Genomic DNA, 28,000 nt, shown 5'->3' on the forward strand with positions numbered 1-28,000 from the left:
TTTTTTCAGTGCTAGTATCATTCATGAAAAACAAAAAGGAAACTAAATTGTTGAACACTTTCGCTTATTGTTGTCTTTTTCATCCATTTCGCCATTCAAAAGGTGTTTTAAAACATAATTTATTGATTGATTCTATTAACTTGGAATTATAATTTTTTTCAGTCTCTCAGCTTCACAGAACACATTACCCTACTGGACGATGGTGGTCACAGGGAAAGTTGAAAAAAATGACTTTTGATTATTTCTTTGTGCATTTATCCACTCTTTACCCTTCACACAAATACTTACACACTCACACACATACACTCACACACAAAAAACAATGATATACCACCGCCAATGTCCATTAAAGTTCTAAATGTGTCCCAAATCACATTTTCACTGTTCCATTTAAACATTTCCACATCCCTATCTTGTGGTCTGCATCCTGTACATTTCACATTAGCTGTAATACCATTATCGATTAATCTCATCCAATCAATTTTGCATGACTTGGCATGTCCGCTTGCCGTGACTCTTGTCTGTGTAATTCACGTGCAAGCTTATTGATTAGTGCTTGAATGACATCACATTTCCCCAATCTCATGTGAGTTAGCAATTGCTACTTGTCTTTAGGTCTATATCCTAGTTGTTCTTGACTTCATCTCTGTTTTTTAGCTGCTTTTTATCCTGTTTTCTCTCTCTTTCTCTCGATTGATCCAATCAACATTTTATGGGATCTTCAACATTTTCAACGCCTCTCTAAGCTTTACTTTCAAACTTTCCATCTCACCTTCAAACTCCTCTCTTTGATCCTGATGTCCATCTTGAGTTCCTTACAACCTCTCATGCCATTTATCTACTTGTGAGTCTCACCAATCAACATATCTCTCTCCCTACACCACACTCTCTTCCAGTTCTTCCCCTTTGTCTTTGTCCTTTTCTTTATCCTTCAATCGCTGGTTCTTTGCTATCACTGCTGTTGGAGGGTTGAAATTTGAGTTAGTGTTGTTGTAGGCACGGATGTATCCATGCGAATGTTGCACCTGAAAATCTCCACTGCCACTGCTGGTTGTTGAGTTGCTTGTTGCCGAGCTGCACTGGACAAGCATGCCATGTAATGACTGGCTCCGTTTGGTCCAGATTACGTTAAGTCTCTTGGCGTAACTATAGTAGGCTGTTGTGGCGATTTCACCCATATCAAACGATGAACTTCTCTTATAGCGCAGAGCACTGTGAGCAGAACTGTTGCCTGGTAAAATAGGGCTCTGATAGACAAGTGAGGAATTCCATTGGCTATCTTTCCCTCCCCGACGGACCACAATACCCCCCCCTGTGCTGTACCGTCTGTTACTGAGTTGTGCGCTATATGTTGGGGGTGGGGCCCAACTTAAGCTGGCCCGTTTACCTGTGTCCCTGTTGGTAGGGTGGAGTTTTATTTGTGTTGCTCCTGACTGGCTTGACAGACGTGGCAATGTAGATGGGGAATGAATACTGGGTGTGTGATACAAAGACATTTTATCTTTCTCACCTTCTATTCCCACCCTGATCTGCTCCAGATTCACTTTGGGCTTTGGCAGGGTTTTTGGTTTCACTTTCGAAGTTGGTTTAGGTACTGACACCAACCCTCCCTCTAACGCTTTCTGTTTTTGAACAAGCCCATTGGGCAGAACCACCATCATCACATTCCCATTACCATTGCTCTGAGAGAAGACATCAGCTCCCTTAGCAGCAAGAGCTGGGGAGTCTGATCCTGAGCATCCTGCCTCATCTCCTACTTCATGAAGATTGTCATGGTTACTGCACACACTGTGGCGCACCATCAGTGCCACAGTAAACACCAGCAGTGTTACAACAACAACTCCGCCAACCAGAATAGTTAAAGTCCCGCCCAGGTAGTGGGCTTGTAGTGAACGACAGTCAGGGTAATTGTCCTTGGTGCTAAACTGCATGCAACCAAGGACCTTTGTGGCAGCCATAGAAGTAACTGTGTCATCAAAAATGGCTAGCACGCACAAATTGTACTCTGTTCCAGAGACCAGGTTTTTCAGTAGGAAGCTGTCACTAGTGGGGGGCAGAATCCTTAGAGAGAGAGAAAGAGAAAGAAGGGTTAGAACCTGAAGCAATTATGAATCCGTTTATACACACACACACACACACACACACACACACACACACACACATACAGTGCCTTCCCCTCATTCTATCACAATTAAACAGCATTTTGCTTAAGCAATTTTCCTCTAAAGCGAATCTCTTGTTCGTACACTGTCGCCACACAAAAGCATTATTAATGTAATGGAAATGTAGAGGGCTGTTCTGGCACAGTGCTAGCAAAATTCAGGCCTTCCCAAACAATACCTCTAATATTGACTTTCAATCAAATTACAGGCTCTGATCAAGACTTGACACTTGTAGAATACTGCTTTAGTCGTGTTAAATTTATTTTCATTTAGTTATTAAAACCCCATTATCCTGCTATATACAGCTCACTCTTTCTTTCTCTCAAAGATAAAATGCATAGACTGACGCTTACTGTCCACTGGCTCTGAAGAGTTTAATTATGTGTCAGCTAAAAATTAAATGAGATTTCCTATGGCGAATTGCTCCTGGAATATTTAGTTACAAACAAACACATGACTAGATTCTTCAGGTGTTGTCCATTTTTGTTGGGCACATTACACATTGCTTCGTAATTTTGTGTTTATGCTTGAATTGCACCTTGGCATTGGTACTGTTCATTCCATAATTGTTTAATTATGGCCTTAAGTACTCAAAAACACACACGCAAAAACAGAAAGGCAAGGAGTAGGTCCACTTGTGAAGTGCAGTGAACATGGTGTGTATCCATTGCTGCCACTTAAATATCACATTTGATGTATACTGAATGCATGTTATTTTATTTGTAAGGGTTACAATCAGCCTGCTATTATCACAAAATAAAGCTTGACAAGGTCATCGTGAAGTGCTAGGCTCCGGTATCTTCCTGAAGGAGTTTATATAAGAGATATTGCACTGTGAGCCAGTCATTATCACAAAATATAGCTTGATAGCGTAATCGTGAAGCAGAGGGATGTTGTATTACAATCTCGTTGTTTATTTTGTGAATATAACATTCTGATTAGATTATCCGGCTATATTATTACACAGCTACTTAATATACTACAAATAAATACATGGACTTTAAATATTTCAGTTGAGTTGATTTGAGTTGAAATTATTTTATTAGTTTACTTGTAGAGACTGCGGAGAGACAAAACACGAGCAGTTTATTCTTAACCTGTTGATAAGCTATTCCACCGCACGTGGTGGTGACGTCACTCTGCTTACATTTAATATATAATGTACCATCTATAAATGTAATTAATGTTAACAAATTATACATCTTTTCAAAAGGTCTAAGGGTTCAACATTGATATCCGATCTCTGTTTCACGATAGCAATGCTCCAGAATCAGCCATTTAGTTATTTGTGCCAGGAGTACAAATGAAAACATGCAATATCAAAACGGGACTTCATACATTTGTTATGAAAACGCGATAGCCAGATAAATCCAGTTCGCGACACTTGGGTCAATTGTCCATGGCAAGCGTTCATTTAAAAAAATCCAATAGCACTTTTTGTCCATAAAAGTGATAAATCTGAGAAATATTGATATATTCTTCATTGTTTATATGAGATCTCGCCTTTTTACCCTTTGTCATCGTCCTTCAACAAACTATGCAATCTGAGCAGCATTCATGTTGTAAAACTGTAAATTATCTTATAGAGTCTCGTAAACAAAATGAGCCTGTCTCCAAAGTCTATTTTTAAAAATGCGGCATAGTTTTAATCATAATAGTCAAGCAGTGCATTCGGATTTTGTGTCGTCTTGAAAGGCGGAGCCTTAATTTTACTCTGTACACCAGCAGCGATTTTACAGAGAAAAAAGCTTGCAGGAACCACATTTTTTGTTAGATCATCTTCAAATTTGAAACATAACTTCTTTAGACTTGTGTTTTTTTTTGTATTTCTGGGTTGTCTTGGCACTTTTATTATTGTTTTTTTAGATTATAAAAACATGTTCAGCACAAAATATTTCCATTACTATAAACTTCAGCTTCTCTAACTTTAAAAAATAACATATATTAATTCTAAAGCCCAAAGTGTCTTCTTTCAAAAGATAATACAACTGTGTCCATACTCCAATGGTTCCAGTAAATACAGGTTCAGGTATGTGATTTTTATGGTTTGTGCTCAAGAAAGGGGGTGCGTATCAACAGGTTATACAAATGTTTCCCACAAAGTGCATTATTCAGAAATATTTCACCACTGTTTGACCACACTCAGAATTAAGTATTCCAGATGCACATCTACCTAATGCTGTACATTAATGAACATGACATATTAATTTGAGTTGAAGTTATTTTCTAATGTGGAAAGAAAGAGCTGGTATAGTTTATTCAAAATATGGATAGTGAAATGAGAAACATGAAACTAGAACAGCTTTGTTGGAAATCTGTTACCTGGGATAATGGGCAATTGTCCAATTTTGATGAGATTCACATATTTCAAAGAGCTGTGTAGGAAATGTGGTGCTATTGTTGTGAATTTTTTTTGTAGATGAAATATTTGTACTGCTAAGATCTGAAAATCCAACATTTGATTTAAGGTATGATTGTTCTGGCAAATGTTTTTTTTTTTTTATCAAAAGATTAAAAAAAAAAACTCTCCCACTCTTCTCTCTCTCTCACACACACACACACACACTCTGTCTGCCTGAGTTGCTCTGTCATTGGGGTTGGAATCTATTAAGCCTGGCTGTGGTGTAAATTATGAGTTAAAGCTCAAGGTCATTCTGTCTGCCCTCTTATAGCTTTGTATTTATAGACACTGTGTATGTCTGCACGCCCTTGTTTTGCTGTTTCAAGAAATATACTATTAAAATAAGCAAGACACAATGTCTCAGTAGCTGTATGCATGCAGTACACTGGAGATTGCAAGTTGTATTAGTGACTGACTAAGCACTTGTAGGTAAATATCTCAGACATGCCGTTGAAAATATGTTTGTGAACTATACTGTATACTGTAGTATATTTGTAGTTGATTTCCCTTTTCATGCTGCTGTGTAGGTGTACTTAGTATGAATGGCAAAGATATACTGAGATAGCATACATTTTCCATGTATACTTGTAATTTATGTATGTACTCATGGTGAAGTCCAGAGATGTAAAATCACACAATTTGCAGTTGTTAAAGCATTCAAAGACAATTTAAAATAGGCTTATGTTTAATTGTTAGGTTCAGTAATTTGTGTCTATGGTGCTCAATGTATGAAAAGGGCTTTTTTTTTTTAACCTTCATCAAAACACCTGAGAAGTACACACACACAGAACCCAAACCTGCAAAAAAATAAAATAATAATACAGTAATTTTTCCCACATCTTCAGTTATGATTCAATTCTATGTCAGTGTCAAATTGAGTGAAGCATTAATGGCATAAAATATATAGAAATTCAAGTATAATTTGCAAAAAAGTGATAGGTGATCTCTGATTTCTGGGTGACAAATCAGTACTAGCTGAATTGAAAGATCCACATATTGGCAGTCCAGGCAAATCTGTATTGGCTTGTGTACAGCACAGAGTAAGTACATCACCTTCAGTAGACAGAAAAATCAGTAGCACTTTATTTTACAGTACCATTTAATTACTCAGTACTTTCTTAAGTACACTGAAAATATAATGAAAGTGCATGTGCTGGAAAATAGTGCAACTGGAAAATCTACCGAAAATATTGCTGCACCTCACAGATTTTTCTCCAATCATTTGCTCTCTAGAATGAATACTGTATGCCTCTCCTGCTGCAATGCCAAGCTCCATACATTGCTTAAATGAAACATAACTGAAAACACCTCTTGTCTTGTGAGCTATGAAAGAGCAACCTCTGAGCAGAAACATTTTCTGCAAGGTTTAAGCACTCCTGGCTTTGCATTTTCAGAAGTGCAAACTCAACCTTTTCTTCTAGTGCCTTTAATTGTGTGCCTACATGTGTGTGGTGGAACTGCACAAATTCTCATTTTATAACTGTCATACATCAACACTCACACTTATACACACCCATGCTGCAATACAAAACTGACAGGAAAATGTTTTGTGAAACTGGTGACACAGAAACAGGCAATTATTAGAACACTCCAATAATAGAGAGAGTGAAGGAGGGGAGATGGGAGCCTGAGCGAAAGGGAATGAGACAGAAAAGACTTTCATCTTTTGTCTTCACTAACTTAATCTTTATAAACAGACTGCTCTTATTCTCTGAACTCAACCCTGTCTTTCTCTTGTCAGACTCTTTTCTCTCATTATCACCCAGTTAGTGTCAGTCCCTCTATCTCCCTCTTTCTCATTTTGCAAATTCTTTATGTATCCACTGAGGAATTGAAGGCAACTTGTCTGCTTTTTCTTGTTTCTGACAAAGCTACACATCAAGTCACCAAACCTAAGCCAAGATAACCGCTTTCCTAAAACCAGTAGTCTCTCTTTTTCTTGATATCTTACACTCTTCTCCTCTCCCTGTTGTTGTTGTTGTGGTCATTAGCAGGATAGGTTGTGACACACATATTGGCAGTGCAATTTAAGACCATTTAAAGACTTCATTATTCTATCCCTTTAGTGTTCTGTCAAACACTCTATCTCTGTCCCACCCCCTTCTTTATTTCTCCTTCCCTCCCTCTCTCTTTCTCTCTACCAGCCCCTCTGTCGGTTTCAATATCTGGGGTGTCACTATCCTGTTATTCTCATTTCCCACATACACACGTTCACTTTCTCCTGGCCCTTTAAGGACAGACAGAAAGAGGACATGTGTCACTTGCCATAGATAATGTTTTAGAGAGGTGCAAGATGTATTGAAATTATCGGACAGAAACTAGGCTGAAGCCATTACTAGAGCTGCAGACATTGATATCATGAGAAAGTACTAGGTCTGCCTTTGCCTCAGGTTCAACATGGAGCTCATTATTATCACGATTTAATCTGACAAGAATCAGAACATTGCATATTCATTATTGCAGTGCTGTTAAATGTCTCATTAAATGGGTTATATGAGCTGGCTGTGAATGAACATGATTTCTCAACAATTAGCCAGTAATGTGACATGAGATGATATTTTAAAAAGCCTGAACCAAATGGCAGTCTGTCACTTTTATTTTAAAGTTTCAAACAAAAATTATTAAAACGTGAATCTATTCAACATAAGCTTGTGTAGTTAACATACAAAACATTGGGCTCACGACAATGAGGAATGTGACCCATCTGTAGTGACCTCTTATCCTCAGTGACTTGATAAATCTTTAGACACACAAGCACTGTTTTTGCCGTTTTCGTAACAGTCTTGGAGGCTCGCAGGCATATTCCTCCTCAGGAATAGACCAGAAGTAATGTCCCGCTAAATGAATAGGTGTTGCGCAAGTTTCCATATTATCACTGCGTATTAGTCTACTCAACCAATGTATACAAAGCATTGGGCTCATGACACTGAGGGATGCGACCCATCTGTAGTGACCTCTTATCCTCAGTGACTGATAAATCTCTAGACAGCACAAGCACTGTTTTTGCACTTATCATAACAGACATTGTGTACTGTACATCTTTGATCTTTGAGACCTAACTATAATTCTTAAAGATAGTAACCTGTTCTGTTAATTACCATTCACAAGATATGTGAAACTTCGTGTAATTCGCTTAAGTTTTCACCAAAAATTTAAATGTAGTGATAAATTGACACAATTAGCTTTATTAGAGTTTTTAGGTACACAGAAAGGGAAACTTTCACACTATTCAATCGATCAGACATTTAAAAAATATTTATTCTCGACTGAAATCAGCTTGTGATAATGTGGATTTGACCCTAATCCTGAATATTGATGTGATATCGCCATTGATGGTTGCCATGGTTACTCTCTTGCAGTCTTACCTGTAAGTTAGAGTCTCATCCGCAGTGCAGTTATACTGCAATTGATACATCCACACAAGGTTGGCTGCTGTCAAACGACCCGTATCCCATCGCACTTGCGCTGAAGTGGATGTCACTCCCTGGACTCCCACCAATTGTTCCTCAGCACCTTCGCTGTCCCCATCCTCAACCTCCATTTGACCCTCTTCCCGTCCCTCCTCGGGGTCAGTGTTAATGTCCGAACCAGGGCTTTGCCCACTGGAGGACTTCCCTCTGGTAATGTCTGATGATCCTGGGTCACGAGTTAACAATATTGTTCCATTTCCACGGTGTGGGAGAGGGATAACTTTCAGGTCAACTAGGGCAGTGGCCTCGCCTGCAGCATTGATTGCAATGCAAGTGTAGGTACCATCATCACGGGCAACAGTTACAAGCACGTCAAGAGTGCCATTTCGGAAAGATGTGGTACGACTGGAGTTGCCAATGATGCGGTCATCCGGTGAGACCCAATGCACCATTGGCTCTGGATCACCAATTGCACGACATTTGAGCATTGCTCTTTGGCCCTCTAGCACCCAGAGTTTGTGTGTATGTCGGGTAATAAGTGGAGGCTCACATGCAAATTCCTCCTCAGGAATAGACCAGAAGTAACGTCCCGCTAAATTAATAGGTGTTGCGCAAGTTTCCATATCATCACTGCGTATTAGTCTTCTCAACCAAAGCAATTCACAATTACAGTGCAATGGGTTACCCCCAAAATTCAAGTTGATCACCGCATTGTAGGGTGTAGGGCTGATTACCCCTGTCTGTGATCGGGCAAACAATGGATCAGGTGGTAAAGTCTGTAGGCGATTTGAAGTCATGTCCAAACGGGCTAGTTTGTAAAGCTCGCTAAATGACCCCTCAGCAATCTGATTAATGAGATTGTGATCTAGGTTTAATGTATGCAGGCTTGCCATGTTCTGAATGGCATCCCAGGGTACTTTGTGCAGATTGTTGTAGGATAAGTCCAAATCCTCTAGAGTGAGGAGAAAGTCATCAAAGGCCTCTGAAGATATGTTAATGAGTTGGTTATTGTTGAGAATAAGATGCTGCAAGTTTAGCATGCCTAATAAGTCTCGCTGACCCAGCTCAGTCAGTCGGTTGCCATCTAGGTGCAACGAGCGTAGACTTTCCAGATCTGCAAACGCCATTGGCCGGATGTGGCTAATGGTGTTTCGGGATAGCGTCAAATCCACCAGTCCCGTCATGTTTACAAATTCAGCTCCTCCCACCTCTCGGATGAAGTTGTCGGCAAGACGAAGCTCAACAGTTCTGCGGTCTATGTTTGGTGGTACAAAAAGGAGGCCTTTGTCAGCACAGAGTGTACTTAGAGACTCAGAGAGATTCCTGCAGACACAGTGGAAGGGGCATGCCGACACCACGCCCCACGTCTCACCTGCTACTGCTCCTGGAATCGGGCCGATAAGAGCAGGCAGCAAGCAGGCACAAGTGACCAGTGTAAGCCAGTGCAGTAATGGCAATTGCAGTGTTGATGAGAATGTGTCTTGGGGTGAGTATCTGCTGGTGAACTTTGGCCACAGTGAAGTAGAATGTTGACTGAATTCGTCAGAGGGCTTGAGAGTATTCTTTTTGACATGAACAGACAGGTGAGAAGGGAATGAGGAGGAGTGTGTGTTATTGTGAGGATGGCACAGAATGATGGATTGGTGTGATTTTCTGAATGGCTGAAGGGGTGGGAAGTCTTGCATGGTAATAGGGGAATGATCCACAGACCTGGAGAAAAAACAGAAAGCGAAAGAGAATCAGTCATAGTGTCTAATCTTTGTAGTTCCTATTTATATGTTTTATTTACAGTTGAGAAGTGTCTATGCTTGGTCACCCTGTGGTTAACAGCAATTACAATATCACCACACACTCAAACAAACACTGTTAGAAAAATGCACCACCCTATGATATTTGTCTTTTTTTCTTTTTGAAAATTTAGCATGTCAATTCACACTCCCACCATAGTATGTGGCAGGTTTATTTTGGCTGAAGAGCAGTTTGCCTCACTCAGATCAGTGAGAGCCGCAGATCAACTGGACATTTCTCTAGACCTCAGTTTACATGTACAGAAATGCAGGCTGAAATTATCTCTCCTGATAGACAAGCTCTGCTGAAGAATGTTTTATTCTCAATGGTGTGGGAGCTCCAAGCTAAATATGAGGTCAACTGTAGTGTAACATAATCAATACAAATAAAGTCCATCTGCGGATTTCAGTGCACAAGACTTCAGTTACACTGTCCAGCACAACAGGAGATGAATTTATGAGTAAAAACACAGGAATGGGTTTTAACCATTAGATGAAGAGATGGAAATATATTAAATTCTTTCAGAGTTTACATCACACTTTAGTGCTACTTTAGCACATTCAGCAAATGCTCTTAAGCGGTGTCACTTAACACTAACTGCATACTGTATAATCATGCAAGTACAAACCAACAAAAACAGCAATACAAATCAGCTGTTATTGCTCCATCTTCTTAGTCAGAGGACATGGACCACAGCTCAACTGAGATCTGAGTCACAGATTGAATATTCTGCCTTCCGCTTGGCATACTAACAGATGTTTAACAGTGAACTTTAATAACCATTCCTTTGCATTTTTGTCAATGCAATGCTTCACGTACTCATCAACACACCTCATTAGCAGAGCAGGTACTTGCTCACCCATCTCCATATAATACACATTTCTGCACAGAAATTATGCAGATTTAAAAAAGACAAGATAGTAATTTTTGCGATGTCATTAAACTAAAGAAAATTAAATAAATATAACTATATTCTGACCGAGCTCAATTAGGCTTGTTTTTCAGCACACTTCTCATTAAACAGTGGAAGATTCTAATTTTGATATAATGTTGTCTGGAAGAGTCCTTTGGCTTTTGAAAGTGGAGAAATGTGAGGTGTCTTGAACATTTTCAAAAAGAGAAAAAATGCTTGATTTATTGTTACTATATTGATAGGACAAACTATTATAAAATATTCTAAAGGCTTCTTGCACTGTTTAAAGAAGTTGTGTTGATTGTAGTTTTACAATAGTAACAATAAATGTAGTAATTACTGTTGGGTATTTTTGCAGAAACAATGGTTACCATGGTGTTTTTTCAAATTGATGAAATTCAGTGAACACCAGTTGGCATATGAAGAGTGTTGATACCCAATGAATAATAACTAGAGCCTTTTTTTAATTTGAACACAATCATTTATTAGGGGGAGAGTAAAGGGAAGGCAATATTGCCCTAATTCCCAACCACTTATGTGTTATATGTTGGCAGGTTCCAGCTGGGGGTGTGAGAAAAGAATTGGATTTTGCTATGTTAAACTTAAAATGCTTGACTGAAAATAAAAATGACAGATTTTCTGAATTAATGGCGAACTTCATTTGAACAATCTCGAAATTCATTCTTAAAATCCCAAGATTAATCTTTTAATATGCTAAATTCAGTATTGAGATATATTCACTAAGTGTTGAGAAAAGTTTTTTTTAACTCATTCTATTTAATGAGTGTCCAAAGTCAAGTTTCATGCAATCCATTTGTCATTGACAATGTTTTTTTCACATCAATCTACACTCCAAACCCCATAATGACAAAGCCAAAAACTGATTTTTGATAACTTTGCAAATTAAAGGAAAAAACAAATATCACATTGACACGAGTATTCAGACTCTGCTATGACACTTGAACTCAGGTGCATCCCATTTCTCTGGATCATCTTTGAGATGTTTCTACATTTTCCGCTACCTGTGGCAAATTCACTTGATTGGACATGATTTTGAAAGGGACACACCTGTCTATATAAGGTCTCATAGCTGAAAATGCACATCAGAGCAAAAAACAGGACATGAGGTCAAAGGAACTGACTGCAGTGCTATATATATATATATATTACTTATTATATATATGTGTGTGTGTGTGTGTGTGTGTGTGTGTAGAGCTGTTGGAAAAAATCTTTCAGCGATGCATTGCGATTCATACTCAAATGATTCTGAATCGATTCTCAAAAGAATCAGAATCGTTTCTGAGATCAGTTTAAATCACGGCAGAGCAGTGGTGGGCGCCAAAAACAGATGTGGAAACAAAGACATGAGTTAAGTGTATACAATAAAGTAAAGTGCACAAACACAACTGTTTGCAGACTAGCTGTATCAAACACATGACCATTTGTGCCCGAATGAAACTACAATCTTGAAAATTCTATCACAAACCCAAGCACATAGCAACGGGAGAGTTTATTCATGATAAGAAGCCAACAAACAACATGAAAGACGAGCTCACTGTATATATATATGTATATATATATATATATATATATATAGATATATATATAGATATATATAGATATATATATACAGTATCATGATAAAGGTCATGATACTGTATATATATATATACAATGTACAATATACTGTATATAGTTTGGTCTACATGTTTGTTATTTAAACATGTAAATATTGCATTAGTCTAATAAGGCTAATTAGCATTAGTCTATTCTAATTGCACATTTCACGGCTTGCCTAGCCTGGTTTTGTTGATGAATAAACATCATAAATTATATTTATATATGACCTTTAGCCTTTGGTAGGTATCATTGGTTTTGTGTCCATGAAGGGGTACTTGAGCTTTACTGTTGGTGCTGTGGGGGTACTTGAAATGGTTGAGAAAAGTTTGGGAAACACTGCATTACAGCACATGCAACTGAGTGCAATTTCCAACATGACTTTTATTGTCTTGTAACTTTGCAATACTAGAAGTCTTTTAGAGAACGAAAAGTCTGTAGTGTCTCTATGCAAAAGGATCCACTTCATTTGTCTCTTTTTCTTTCCTTTTAATTATTCTTGTCTGTTCCCCTTCTGTCACTCACTCGACGTTGTGTCCAATGAAGTGACACAAGGGGTCTTCGTGGGACACCAAACATACCTCTGAAACTGAGAAAAGGCCAATGTCAAGATGGCAGACAGAATTAGCATGCCCCGCCCCGGACATACGGGTATAAAGGGAAGTGGGGCAGCGAGTGCCAGTCAGAATTTTTCTTCGGAGCCGAACGGTTGTGCAATAGCAAGCTGAGTTCACCACTGTTTCACTCACCTCTACTGGCAATACGCACTGCTGTTGGATCTACGGCGCGTTTCCAGCTGGCGTTTGACAGCGCTTACATTGCCTGAAAGAGTGTTTCTCCTCCTAAAAATAGTTTATTTCCTCTAAAAGATTTTGAGTTCCCTCTCATAAAAGAGTAATACACAACAGGCATTGAACGTCCTTTTCAGGACGCGTCTTTTTAAAGATGTCTATCCACCTCTCTGTAGTTCCTGGATGCGGTTGATTTCTCTCCACTTCTGATGGTCATAAAAGCTGCCTCGCGTGCCTGGGCTGCGATCACACGCAAGCAGCGTTTTATGAAGGGTTCATGTTCTCAGTGCGAGAAGATAGCCATGGCAACATTGCGGTCACGGCTTTCTTTTCTCACGAGAGAAAGCCACTTCAGCCTCCCCACACGTCGTTCCTTCTTCTCACGGGATTGAGGACAACCCGGCTGGCGATGAAGGCGATAACAACAGGCTCATTTCTCCGGGTAAATCCCCACGAACCATCCGCCCCCTGGCATGCTTGCTTGCGTCCGAGCTCGGGGTGAGTGCGGCTCGCCTCGCAGCCAGCCGGCATTCTCCCTTGAGCCCCTGGAATTGGATGACGACATCGCTGCTGCATCAGAGAGCATCACAGCGGCGTCTGATGTTGATGACTCGTCTGGGATGCCACCTTCGGGTCTGCTCACCAGGAAAACTGGAAACCTCCGTCCCCCCTCGGCGCTTGTTCGCAAATTGGTGTTCTTCTCGAGCCGAAGACCCGCAGAAGTGCGCAGTTCGGTCAGTGCTTTCATTTCTGCAGGAGAGGCTGGAGGGGAGGCTGTCCTCCTCCACCTTGAAGGTGTATGTAGCTGCTATCGCAGCCCACCACGACGCAGTAGATGGCAAGTCCCTAGGTAAGCACGACTTAATTATAAGGTTCCTGAAAGGCGCCCGGAGACTGAACCCTCCCTGGCCTAGCCTGTTCCCCTCCTGGGATCTCTCTGTGGTCCTCTCGGTCCTTCAGAGACCCCCCTTCGAGCCGACACAGGTACCTCTAGTATGCAGTAGCCTGCTTGCAACTGTCTCGACAGTCCACGTAACACGGTCAGTGCGTGGCGTTTTTAGATGGGACCCCTCGACACAATGTCGAGTGAGTGACGAAAGGGGAACATCATGGTTACTGTTGTAACCTCCGTTCCCCGAGGGAAGGAATGAGACGTTGTGTCCCTCCTGCCACAGCACTAGACCTACCACTGTAAATGGCCGGACCTTATTTTCGGCTCCTCAGTGCAAACTCCTGACTGGCACTCGCTACCCCGCTTCCCTTTATACCCATATGTCTGGGGCGGGGCATGCAAATTCTGTCTGCCAACTTGACATTGGCCTTTTCTCATGTTCAGAGGTACATTTGGCGTCCCAGGAAGACTCCTTGTGTCACTTAATTCGACACAACGTCTCGTTCCTTCCCTCGGGGAACTGAGGTTACTACAGTAACAATGACATTTTTGTTACTCTTTCCACCCTCCTATGACCTTCCTTCTCCTCTCCATCCCTCCCCTTTCTTCTCCATGCCCCTGTCTTTCAGTTTCCCTCGATAATCCAGTGTTTTGCTCATCACCTGTTCCCACTCTTCCCATCTGCCCTTGAGGTAACTTGAGAGGTGATGCAACCTTAGTTAAAGTACTGGTACCCCTCCCCTTTTTCTCTCTCTCTCTCTTTCGCTGTCGCTGGCCACCTAAGTGTGCACCAGCCGAAAAAGATCATGTCTCTTTTCGCCATCGATCTGGCCGCCCAGTATAGATAGCAGAGCTTCCTCAGTATTATCACTCCTCTTCCTCCTACCATCCTCTCTTTTATTTTCCTCTGCTCTCCATGTCCTCTACTCATTTTCAATTCTGAGTTCAGGACATTTCAGTGCTTGTCTTGCTCTTGTTTTATCTGCTTGAGAAAATAGAAACGTGTGCATGTGTGTGTTAGTAGTGGGTAGATATAATGAATATAAATTTTGGTAATCCTTTTGTAATCTGTGATGTTATTCATGATTCAGACTGAATGAATAACTGCTGGCCTTGCTTTAGTTTGAAATAACCCTGTCCATTAAGTGTGTTTGTGTTTGTCTCACTCAGAACATCTCTCTGCACTTAGCAACTCCCTCAGTACTCTTACTCCAGTGTGCTGTCCTCAACGGACCTTCTCTGTCTTCACTATTCTCAAAGTTATTTTTCCAAATCTCTCGCTGGCTCACATTAAATCATATACACTTACTCTCTGAGCCTTGCTCCTGTTGTCAGTGTCTCTACAACCTCAGTGTCCACAAAGTAGATGAACATTTACTAATGATTACCACATCAGTTATGTTCTGTACCACACAAAACAATTTAAGAGAACACTCAAACACTCACAGTGGCTGAAAGACTAATTGAAGCAGCATTGACCCAGTAAGAATCATTAGCATCTCAGCTCAATTTTACTCTCTTCTCAGCACTTAAGTTGTAGAGCATTATTTTCTTTTTCTCCAGGAAGTCTTTTTTCCAGGACAGCCTGACTCCCTAAACACAGTGCTCACAGAGCTGTCACCAAACCAAATGCCTTTTACTGTGAAATGTCCTTGTATTGTTTCAAATATTTGCTTGTTATTTTTTTCTTGGTAACATTTTTATGATTTTATGACTTTTATATTGTCTACCCATATTTTTTACAGAATTCTTTTTTTGCAGCATGGGACCCCTAATCTTACCTGCCTCCATTTATTTAAAACAAAAAATAATAATAAGAAATATTTATATATATATGTGTGTATAAACTTTTTTGGTGACATATTTTTGTTTTTAAATTAAAATATATTTTTTTAAAAGCTACACTATTTAACTTTTGCAAGTTACTTACGGAGGAACATTGTTTTGTAATTATGTGAGTTGGACTTTGGCTCTGGTCGTCTGCTTGGATTAATCTGATGTCCGGTGTAACCATGGTTACAGGTGATCATCTTATCAGAGTGAATGTCACTAACGACATCAAATAAATAACGAAAGAAAGAAAAAGATGGATATCTGAAAAATATATCTTATGAGCAGGAAAGTTGCATATATTCCGCTGTTGTTTTGACTTAATAAATAACGTTACAAAAGTTTGGCAATGCTAACATTAGACATAACAATTGCTAGTCATATAAGATAATGTCAAACAGTGGAAACTTTTATAACTTTGCTAGCAGGCAAATGGACCAATATAGTAACTGGTTTAGAGATTGGCATTGTTACCAGCATAAAGTTTACATTTTCTACTATCCTTCGTCGAAAATTAAATGAAACACTGCAGTATTCCAATCCATAAAAAATGCCACATTAGAGGGGCTAATGTTATCTAATGAACTACCACGCTAAGAGAGCTACCTGTCTAACTATCGGTCCAATAAATATAAGTGCAGCGTAGTTCTTGCGGGAAGACTCGCAGCTGTAAATCATCGCACCATTAGCTTGGTAACTCCTAGTCAATCATGCATCAGCCATCGCTTTATAAGTCTGCTTACAATCTATCACATTGCTGTTTCAGTGTGCCAACACAGAAACTTCCACCACCACAAGTTGAGTCCTGTCCTGCATGGGATAGGCTCTTCCCACTGCCTCCTATCTCCGGCAGGATCTGACGGTTCCGAGTACAACTTCTTCAGACCGCCAGACGGGGCTTACGCCAAAGAGAGACATTACATTTCTGTTTCATATTCATCAAATAAATGTCATCTTAAACTTGATTCCAGTCTGCGAGTCTTCCTGATAGAAAATATCTTACCTGTCAAGCAAGAAAAAAAGCGATCTCTGGGTCGGCTTTAAATCCTTTCAGATCTAAGAGTTGTCACCACCTCTGAAAAGCCAGTCCAAGTTGATGTTGATTTATGTTTTATTAAGGGCTCTGAAGCTTTCTCGTTTTGCTTGCAGACACTTTTAAGTTTGAGGCTTTTTTATTTTGAAAATTGATAATTTCCCAGAGGGCTGCTTTTTGGAATGATCCATGTTTAATGTCGCTCATTTGATTTGGCTACCAGCTTTCAGCTTCAAACTACTACCAGACCTATCAGCACACATATACACACGCTGTAGGAGCTAGCTGGACCTTCTTTTCTTTATTTATGGACATGATGTAAACACCCATGGATGACTGATGGAAGTATGCAATTTCCTGCCAAATCTGTCCCGACAGCTCTCAAATGTAAGTCATTATTACAGGCTAAACATAGTGAATCGAGGTAAGGCAAAAACATGGTTTGGAAGACAAATTGTTGGTCTACTTGATCCAGGGCTGGACTGGTAATCTGGCATACCTTGCATTTTCCCGGTGGGCCGACACACTTTTGTGCCGATCAGGGCTGGAATGGCCATCGGGAGAACTGAGCGGGCCAGGGGTTCAGCCGTTTGTTTGTTTGTTTATTTTTTCAAGAATTTTGTTGTTTTTCAAAAATAAGCAAGGGACGGGTCATAATAAGTTATTGAGGCAATAAACATTTTGCAATGCCATCGATTGATCTTACTTTATTTTGAAAGAACCAGTTCATAAGAGTTGATGACATCCAGTGACGTCAGTGTAGTAGCGATACATTTTGTCTATTTAAAATATTCATATTATTTTATTTTTATATTACTATCTTAATAATTGGCTTTATTATTATTTTAGTATTATTTTGCAGTACCCAGTTTTTCTCTCTCATAACATTAAATTCAGACTGCAAACTTACAACTATAATGTATTTTGCCATAGTGCTTCTGAATAGCATTGCAGGTAGTGACAACACTAGTTAATGATTTGTTCCAGTATGCAGAACTATAACTTTATATCTCAAAAAAGTACCAGTTCTTGTATGTTTGCGGTACAAAGACATGCACTTATACAAAAAGAGAGGGACTGACAGCATTCTGTTGTTTTATCCACATTTCAAGTCCACAAAGTGTGCTGGCTCTATTATGTGCATGTATTTGTAAACATGAAAGAAGAAAAAGAGAGAGGGGAAAGAAAGTTGAGACAGGTGCCATAGGTCATAGTGAGTTTAAGTCTGTATTATTTTGTTCAGTAGAAATAAAGGATGAGATTCATATCAGCAGATTTCTGGTATTAAATACTTCTATCCTCTAATGAAATATCTTATTGTACTATTGAACCAAGGGTTTTATTATCTGTTCAACAAAGAGGTCAATGATGCCTCCTCCTTTTATAGGAAATTATCTCCTACACACACACACACACACACACACACACACACACACACACACACACACATGCACGTGATGAAACCCACATACACACATTCACTCTTTGACAAATGGCTTTCATCTTTCTTGCTCTCCTCTCACTGTTTTACATCAGCTCTCTTATATCTTCACCCATTTTCTGTTGTTTTCTCTCTCTTTCTGACTGTGAGTGCAGGCAAAATGACTTAATGTCACAAAGTTATTAGAATGTAAAAAGAAGCGAGAGATGTGGAAGGTGTACACAATCTTCCTTATACCCAAACACACACACACTCTGGTGCACTGATATGATAACCTGACAACAGTGATCCATCAAGCATCTGAGAGAAACTCGTAGAAGAGAGAGAAAGAAAAAAGTGAGAAAGGGTGGTTACAAAAAGAGGAGATGAGATGAGCTTGCCCATTCAGAATTTACAGCTATGATGCTAGGGTGTTGGTAGGGGGTTCTGGGTGGTTGCTTACTGGCCCAAGTCAAAAGAGCCCATCTCTATGATATTCTGGTCCATAGATATGTTGCAAGCCCCTCCTTCAGTTTAAGTCTTTTTTAATTAATTAAAAAATTAATTAAAAAAAAGATAGAAATTATGCATCTGATCAAGTTACACCGACAAGTCTGAAATTTTACTCACTGCCAAAGTATACTATGCTGGAACGTCTCGTGCACTAGAGCCGAAATGATTACTTGCCATTATCGACAATGTCGGCAATAAAAAATTGTCGACAAACAATTCGACTAGTCCTTTGATTTCATTTAGCATAACATGAGATCACATTAAACTCTATGGTGAGTTAATGATGACGCGCGAGAGCAGCACTGCAGCTCGGGGCTGACTGCGGAGAGGAAGAATTACACCGCTCACTGTCCAGATGCACTCTAAACTTAACAAACAGCTTCAGGTGATGTAGATTGCAAAGTATGAGGGAATTGTATTGTAGAAATACAAAATAAGTAAATACAGAAGCACACTTTTTGTGGAATAAGTGGAGCTGGAGCTGCCGCTCCGCTGAAGCAAAACTTGCGTGTCGAGCGTCTTTAAAGGAAACACCCCGACTATCTTTAATGCAGTTATATTTAATGCATTATAGCTTTAATAAAGTTCAAATAATACAGAAGCAGGTCATGTAAATAACCACAAACTCCGAAACTGGCATTTCTCTGTGCAGTCAGCACCTCTTCTATGAGTTGCACGAATGACCCGATCTAAGGGGGAGTGATTGAAACTGCACCCGGCTGATGCACCATGGAACAGTGCATCAACCATGTTGTAGGGATGCTCATCCCTCGAGTGCACACACTTAATGCAGCTATATTATAACTCGACTTATTGAATCATAGTATGCTGTACACTACTAGTCAAACATTTTTAAACACTTGACTGAAATGTTTCTCATGATCTTAAAAATCTTTTGATCTGAAGGTGTATGCTTAAATGTTTGAAATTACTTTTGTTGACAAAAGTATAATTGTGCCAACATATTAATTTATTTCATTATAAATCTAAAATGTAATAATTTTTAAGTTATTGAAAGTGATGACTTTGACCAAATAATAAAGAAAGCAGCCAATAAGTGCCCAGCATAGATGGGAACTCCTTCAATACTGTTTAAAAAGCATCCCAGTGTGAAACTCAAGACGTTGGTTGAGAAAGTGTCAAGAGTACATGTCTGCAAATTCTAGGCAAAGGATGGCTACTTTGAAGATGCTAAAATATAACACAGTTTTGATTTATTTGTGATTTTGTTCCCAAAATTTTTCCCATAGTTCAATTAAATTTATTCCATAGTTTTGATGACTTTACTATTATTCTAAAATGTAAAAAAAATAGATAATAAAGAATGAGTGTTTCAAAACATTTGACTGGTATGTCACTGTGCATTTCTTATCATGTAGAAAATTGGCAAAATGCTTTATTAATAAGAGTGAGTTTGTTTTTTAGTGAGTTAAGGAAGTGAACAGAAAGTTGAGAGAGAGTAGTCTTCACCCCATTATACACTGCAACAAAATACATTTTTGATTTGTTTTGCTTTTGGCTTGTTTTTAAATATAAATATTTAAAACTCCTTTAAAACAACAAACATTTTAAATATTTTATAATATCTAAAAATCCTAAAAAAAAAAAAAAAAAGGATGCATTCACCTGAGAAGCAGCATAAGATATTTATACTCGCTTTTAGAGAATAGATCTTGAATATAAGTGTATTTTGTCTTTACTGCACTTGCAGAAGAATAACTAAGTAAAAATACACTTATATACAAAATACTCTTATATTTAAGATACATTCTCTTAAAGCAAGTCTAAATATCTTATTTGTTGCTTCTCAAGTAAATGTATCTTGTTTTAAGGATTTTTAGACAATTTTAAATGGAAAACAAGTCAAAAACACTCGATAACAAAATAATGTTTTGCAGTGAATTTCTTTACTGAATTAAACTTAATAAAAAGTATTTTTTCCCTTTAATTCGGTGAATGTCATTTAGAAGTATGATTAAAAGATGATTTTGTCCTCTTTATTGTTAGTAAGCATGTTTAATACAACCTTTTAAGTCGGTGCACAAGCTGAATAATCGGTTAAGAGCTAATGATTAATCGTTGCAATAATCGCTGAATAGTCAAATAATCATTCTAATAATCTTAGATTAATTGATTATCAAAATATTCATTAGTTGCAGTCCTATCGTGCACAGTGAGCGAGACACACATTTTGTCATTAGCACATGTGAATGTCCCTGTGCAGCCCAGTTTTTCAAGACAAGCAGACGGTCTGCATCTGTGAATGTTATCTGCATATGTGCCAGGTATTGACTGTGCTAAAAGAGTTACACAAAGCAGCCGTAGTAAGCATTTGTTGAACATTAGTGCTAGTTTTCCAAAAAGTACAGTATACTTAGAAAAGCTTAGCACGTGCACGAGAGGTAATGGTAAGCAACTAGGTATACCCCTACCTTTAGCACTACTAATAAGAAAAGGGCAAAGTGTTTGAATGTTAAATGCGTGTTTGTTTGCTTTGTTTGTTTCATTTTGGGGTTTGTTCTGTAACTAGCAGAGGAAGCTTTTTTATACTTTTTAGTAAGTCAGGCAGAGGGGAGAGACTTTGTGACTCCTGGGGATGAAATCTTATTTCAGAAGAGTCTTATTTATATCTGACCCAGGTGTGACCCTCTCAGCACTGCACACTTAAACTTTGTGTATCGATCCATGTAGCCTTTTGACTATTCGTCCAGCAATGCCTTCATATGCCTGTCTGTTTCTCTATTTACTCACTCATCCGTCATTCATCGATCTGCCCATCCATAATTCAGCCTGTAGTATCTGTCTGTCTGTTCATCTGTCTGCCTGTCTGTCTTTCTTTACAAATTGGTTTGAGCTTTGAGCAAGTCTGTCTCAAAATTCTCAGAATTCTTCTTGTACTCTCTCTCTCTCTCTCTCTCTCTCTCTCTCTCACTCTCTCACTCTCCAACATTTAGAGCTATGATTCAGCAGAATATAAGCTCTGATTCTTAAACACTGGAATTTGCTGGTTATTCTGTATAATATGATCTATATATCTGTCACTGAATATATTGTATTTTAACTATTGCATTAACATTCACACAAAAGCCCTATAAAGCCAAAACAGTTTTTAATTGCCATCCAGACAGAATTCAACCTTCAATTCAAGCAGGCTTTGTATGCTTCATTTATTTAGTCTGTAATGTCCAAGAATCTGAGAAGCAGAGCTAATAAATAAAGGAAGAAATAATCGTATTTGGCAATTAATCAATCATTAGTTGATAAGTTGGCAAGAATTTGCTGCTCCCTCATTAGCTTGAACACTAAGACCAGCTTGATTGACCATCTTCACGTGCTGGTCTACCATCTGGACCAGTACCACACCAGCATACACCATTTTGTACCAGCACTGAATTTATGCTGGCCTAAGCCATTTTTTTCAGGGTTGGTGAAACACAAGGATTAGTAATAGAGGGAGGATTTTAGCACAGTGTTAAACGTTCAGTGATCATCTCTCTTCCACATGGTATGCCCTCCTTCATCAAAACCTGCTGTTCTTGCACAGCTACAAGCTAACTGCTAATGAACTCATTCTGTTTATAAAATGCTGCTCCATGAACAGACACAGTAAGAAATAGAAAGTGAGTAAATGGACATGAAAGTAGAAACAAATATTGGAGAAGGGAAGAGAAGAGAAGCATTTAATTTTTGTTGGTGAACTGAATGGTAATGCTCATCTATTTAGCAGCAAAGGAAAGGACAGGACTGCATGCTGCTTTCATGGATGGTCATATAATCATGAAAGTAGGAGGTAAAACAGAACAAATTAGAGACAGGAAAACATCAGGTCCTTTTTTTGAAGGGAAGAGAGGAAAAAGAGAGAACTCAAGTAGATAAACTTAATAGATATACTCCCAATTCGAAAAAGTTGGGACACTATGAAAAATGCTATTTAAAAGAAATGGAGCGATTTGTAAATTATATTCAACCTTTGCTACATTGAAAGCACTACAACAAAACAGTACAGTCGAGTGTTTACCACTGTGAAACATCACCATTTCTTCTAATAACACTTACTATGAATTTGGGTAATTTTCCCCCATTCATCCTTTATGTAGGTCTTCATCTGCACAATTGACTCCTTTTTATTTTTTTTATTAGCATTTTTCATACTGAACCAACTTTTTCGGAATTGGGGTTGAAGATGGTTGTGTGAAACGGTCCTTGAATTTTAGGGTGCAGGCATTGATGTTGGCATGGTGACAGAGAGTACCATGCTACTTTTAGAGCAACCTCTCTCCCAATTAATGACACACACGCAGAGACTACGACAGCATGAGTGAGGCAAATAGATAAAGGGTCCCAGTGTAAAGTGTACTTCATGTGTGCGCATGAATATACATAGAAAAGCGAGTACTCTGAAAAGCGAGGTACTAGAGCACTTCAGCTGTTTGTGTGTACACTCTTGTGTGTGTGTATGCATGCGAGTTGGCTTTCTAACACTGTAAAATCAATCTCTTTTTTTTCTTGTGCCTCTACATGAGCTACTGTTGGGACGTTTGTGCTTGAATATGAGAGAGATGGAAAAATAAATGGCCCACAACATACCGCACCTTGTGGTCTATAAATATCTGTGCGATATACACATCTGTCTCTCAGTGGAGGGAATGAGGTGCGTGTGTGCACGAACAATCATAACCATTTCCAAAAAAATATGGTATTCTCTGAACCAACCAATTCGGCTTGTGTCATTTTATATCACTACAAAAGGTCAATATCTAGTCCAGAAGCTCCTTCCTGCAAAACGCTATACAATACAACCATAACCATCAGGCAGGAGGGGACCCATAAGAAAGAAAAATCACAAATGAGGTCTCTTTTAAAATCTCAAATGTTTCTTATTGAAATTAAATGCAGAGCAAATGGAGATTTTAATGAAGTCTTTAACCATTCCAAAAAATGTGTGTCATTGTGGTGGTGAATGTGTGTTTAGTATTTACCTTTCTTGTCTGTGCGGATCCTAGGTCACAATTAGCTGCTCATTTTCAAGTGTTTGTCTGTGTTTGTTAGTACCAGGGATGTGTGTTAATCCAGACACGTGTGTATCCCTTCTCAAGGTTGAGGTGTGTCTGTTTGTGTTTGCGGGTTTATCCCGTTTCCACATACACACTTGAAACATGAGGATTCTATTTGATTCAATCTCTCAGTTTCACTTGTATCTCCTCCATTTTAGCTTGTGGAAAATACCAAGATGTTGTCTTCCTCTTTTAAAGTGTTACTACTGCGAAACAGGGCCTTTCAGTAGTGTCACCTATCCACTGGACGTATTTTACAATTCTCATAGCATATTCTACTTCTTACTGCATCTATCCAGGTGTTCTCTCAATTTTCCAAGATTCCTGCAGTTTTCCTCTTCCTCTCAACCCTCTTCACCCTCATTTTCACCCAAATGCCATGAGTGTTCATGTGCTCAGTTTCTCCTTCAACACTTCCTCATCTCTCTCTTACTCATTCTCTCTTTCTGTCTCTGTTTATTCCTTATTCCAGGTCTGAGCCTTGTTTTTGTTCTCCTCCGAATGACTTTGTTTTCATGTTTACAGCTTTTCAGTTGTTTGTTCCATTCTTCTTTCAGTGTAGAATTCCAGTGAGTTGCTAATTCCAAGACCTTTATGCCTTATAGCAAAAGATCTTCCCAAGCACAGAGAGAAAGATAGGGATGAAGGGAGGGAGGGATGGCAGAAAGATGTGTTGATGCTCCTAGAGTATGAGGACAAAATGAGAGAAAGGAAAAGGGAATACAAACATTAAAATAATTTCAAGTTGTCATTTTGAATGCACTCATACACAGATATACTTAGAAGGGACAGAGAGAGAAGAAGGGAGAGCCATAAATAGTAAGATAGAGGTTGATACCCAAAGGAAAATGTTATTGATCAGATGTTGCTCTTTTAGAGCTCAAGAGCTTAAATGATGTTCCTCAGTTATGTTTCATTTAGGTATCAGCTTTGTCTCATACAAATAATGCAATTGTTGACATACAGTTAGAATAAAGAGCTATACATGTAAATATTATAGCTTAGATAATTTAAAATGTAATTACAAATGTTTGAGTTCATGTTGAAACCTCTGTCTTTTGATCGTGACTTTGATTCTTGAGATCTCAGAACTTTGTTGGTGCCTGGATTATGCATTGGAATCATATAGTATTTAACAATTCTGATTGCTCTTAACAATTCCAGTTCTTTAATGGTTCCATATTAACAATTCTTTTAGTAGTTTTTAAAGAAGAGATATTTGGAAATAAAAAATGTGATTCTTATTGGATTTACGGCCCTCAGCAGCCTGTTACCAAATGATGAGATCATTTCATATTTTAGCAAAAAGTGTATTAATTTTAACATAGACTTTTCAATAAATATATTTTATTAATGAATATTTTTGTAATAAATACCACTAATTGCAATTACTGTACAACATATAAACTGTATACATATTGGGATTATAACAACCATCCAATAATTACTCTGATTTACGTCTCACAATCATTGGCGTAACTACAGGTAGTGCAGGGTGGGAAGCCTCGTTGGAGCCAGGGGTGAAAGTGGGCCAGAGACATCTGCCCGAAAAGGAATGATAAAAATGACCACAGGCCAGACAGGCAATAAAAAAAAAAACATGGGGGGACCACAACCCTTCCCAGAAGGTGAATACGGCTGAGGGAATCACCCAACCCCACCTGGATAGCAAAAAATCTGCATGTTATGCATATTCGTGTTGCAAAATAGATCGCTTTGTAGTGTCTACAAAACACTTTTACAATTACAGAAAGCTGAAAGAATTGCAAACACAAAAGAGAGTAATCCAGACTTTTAGCTCTGTTAATACTAAGGCAACTGAAGCATCATATCGCATTGCTTTACATATAGGACTAAGTTTCCCCACCTCTCTCGAAAGGCTATGAAAGTCCTCAACCCCTTCACCTCCACTTACTTATGTGAGTGTGGGTTTTCCGCTTTGACCCTGCTTAAAAGCAAATACTGATCAAGGCTGCAGGTGGAAGACGATTTACGTTTATTTACACGCAGCCCCGCATCGGACTCGTTGTTCCCACTGATGTAGAGGTGATGAAAATGATGTGGCAAAATTGGCAATCAGATTTTTTTCTTTTCTTTTTTTTTTTTTTGCTTAACGTAGGCCTATATGGAAGGGATTTTTACACATTTAATACTGTGACAAAACAGCGCTGTCCATCTTGCTGATGTCGTTTGATGTCTGATGTTGATATTTTGAAAGTTGAATTGGTTTAAGTAGCCTAAAATCTCAAAAATAGCTCTATTCAATTGAGATAATGTTAGTAGCCTGTGGCTGTTAATGAACATGTTTCCAGTTTAGTTATTTGACCGTCGATGGTTTGACCGAATTAGAGCTGTCCATCATGCTGATTTTGTTCTATGTCTGATTTTGTTAGCTCTTTGGATATAGGGCTGTTGAGAATACTTCGTTTAGATTTTTGACTGGATTCTGTTCAGAAGGTTAATTTTAACAGTTTCCCAATTGCTTGAATGTCGTAAAAATGTGTTGCAAAGTATATGTTCACAATATGTTTTAAAAAGAAAGACAAACATGGATGAAACGTTTTTTTTTTTAAATATAGCCTATTTCAAAATTAAACTGAATTTAAAATGTTTATCATAATTAAAAAAAATAATGTATGTTGATGAAACTCATTTTGAGTGGAACATAGCCTAAAGCAATAATAATAATAGTATTACTACTACTACTAATAGTAGTAGCCTAGTAGTACCAATAATAATAGCCTAAATAGTGGTTGTGGAGGTGTCGGGGGGGGGGTGCTGGGCTGGGCTGTCTTCAAGTTCTCTAGGGGGAGGCTCACTTTCACCCAATTTGAAAATCCATGGATTATGTTATAGTACATTAGTAGACCCCTTGTCACAGGGCCCAGTACAACGCTCCCAGTTGTCCCCCCGGGCCCAGTCGTCCCCAACAGTCCTGATGTCACCCCTCTGTTTTGCAATTCAAATTTTTTTTCTCAGCGGGTTTAGTCATCTCTCTCTTTCTTGATCTCATTCTCTCACTGTTTTCTCGTGTTATTTCACCTCACTCAATGGCAGAAAACATTGATCCTTCTTGGAAATGTCTTGTCATTTTGACTCATCTTCTTCCTCTTTCTAGCACACATACACACATTATCGTCTCTAGTTATTTTTGTGTCCTCTTCAGTTTGTCATTCATCTTGAGCATGTCCGTCAACCAGCTCTAAGACAGCACAGTAGCGTTCAAATTAAACACCTCCTCTGTGTGTGTGTGCGCATAGAGCATCACAGACAGTGTTTTTTAATCTGTGGGTGCGGTGACAGTGTGTATTGCTTTGTGTTTGAGTCTGGGTCAACTAGTCTGTGTGTGTGTGTGTGTGTGTGTGTGTGTGTGTGTGTGTGTGTGTGTGTGTGTGTGTGTGTGTGTGTGTGTGTGTGTGTGAGAGAGAGAGAGTTAAGCAGCTGTCTTGTGTAATGTCAGATATGTCACCATGTAGACAAGGTTTCATCTAAGCATCATCTCTTTGTCTCGTCAGATTATTTACAGCTTTATTTCTCTCTATCCATTTCTGGGATAAATATATTCATTTCTCTCTATCCATTTCTGGGATAAATACAGAAATATATTCATTTCTATATTCATTTCTCACACTTTTTTACACTTATTCTTCAAATGATGCACTCACACACACACACACACACACAAACCTGCTTTTCCACCATTACCAGTCGAGTAGTCCTGCGGGAAACTGAAATCCAACTCCTTACTTCCTCAGAAGAGAAACAAGACGCGCTTTCTCTCTCTTCCGGATTCTGGTCCTCTCCCTTCTCTTTATTTCTCTCTGTCTCTCTGTGTTCAACACTCCCTCACTCTTACCAGCTGTGCGCCACTGAATCTCTTCATAGGACAAACACCTCTTTTTTCATCCTTTTTTCTTTCTTCCTTGCCACAGATGATTGAAATTTAAGTCATTTTTAATCCCACCATTCAGGTATCCAGAGAATGACAGAAATAATAAAGAAAAACTACAGAGAACAAGAGTGAAAAATATTTTTAGTGGTGGATATTTTTAGCAGTTCCCATCCATACTTCTCTCATTTGCTTCTACTTGCTCCGCTTTTCTCCTTTTTGAATTTCTTTCTTTCTTTTCTTTTTGTTTTCTTTTCCTCTCTTGCAAGCAGGTGATATGTCTGTTT

At 38.8% G+C, this 28,000-nt stretch overlaps 2 protein-coding genes across 2 annotated transcripts in view; one reads left to right on the forward strand and one right to left on the reverse strand.

Moving 5' to 3' along the window:
* The window catches only part of LOC127651876 (pyruvate carboxylase, mitochondrial-like), a 198,989-nt gene that overhangs the window by 111,161 nt on the left and 59,828 nt on the right, over positions 1–28,000 (forward strand). The gene's annotated exons all lie outside the window — the stretch shown is intronic.
* On the reverse strand, positions 16–27,997 carry LOC127651884 (leucine-rich repeat and fibronectin type-III domain-containing protein 4-like). The gene is made up of 4 exons (XM_052137931.1): positions 27,512–27,997; positions 23,750–24,506; positions 7,929–9,683; positions 16–2,061 (listed from the first exon to the last, which is right to left on the reverse strand). Exons 3-4 carry the CDS (start codon positions 9,656–9,658, stop codon positions 876–878), a joined length of 2,916 nt encoding a protein of 971 aa, XP_051993891.1. The 5' UTR covers positions 9,659–9,683; positions 23,750–24,506; positions 27,512–27,997; the 3' UTR covers positions 16–875.

Source organism: Xyrauchen texanus, chromosome 1, assembly GCF_025860055.1.
Source record: "Xyrauchen texanus isolate HMW12.3.18 chromosome 1, RBS_HiC_50CHRs, whole genome shotgun sequence".
Classification (NCBI taxonomy): Eukaryota; Metazoa; Chordata; class Actinopteri; order Cypriniformes; family Catostomidae; genus Xyrauchen; species Xyrauchen texanus.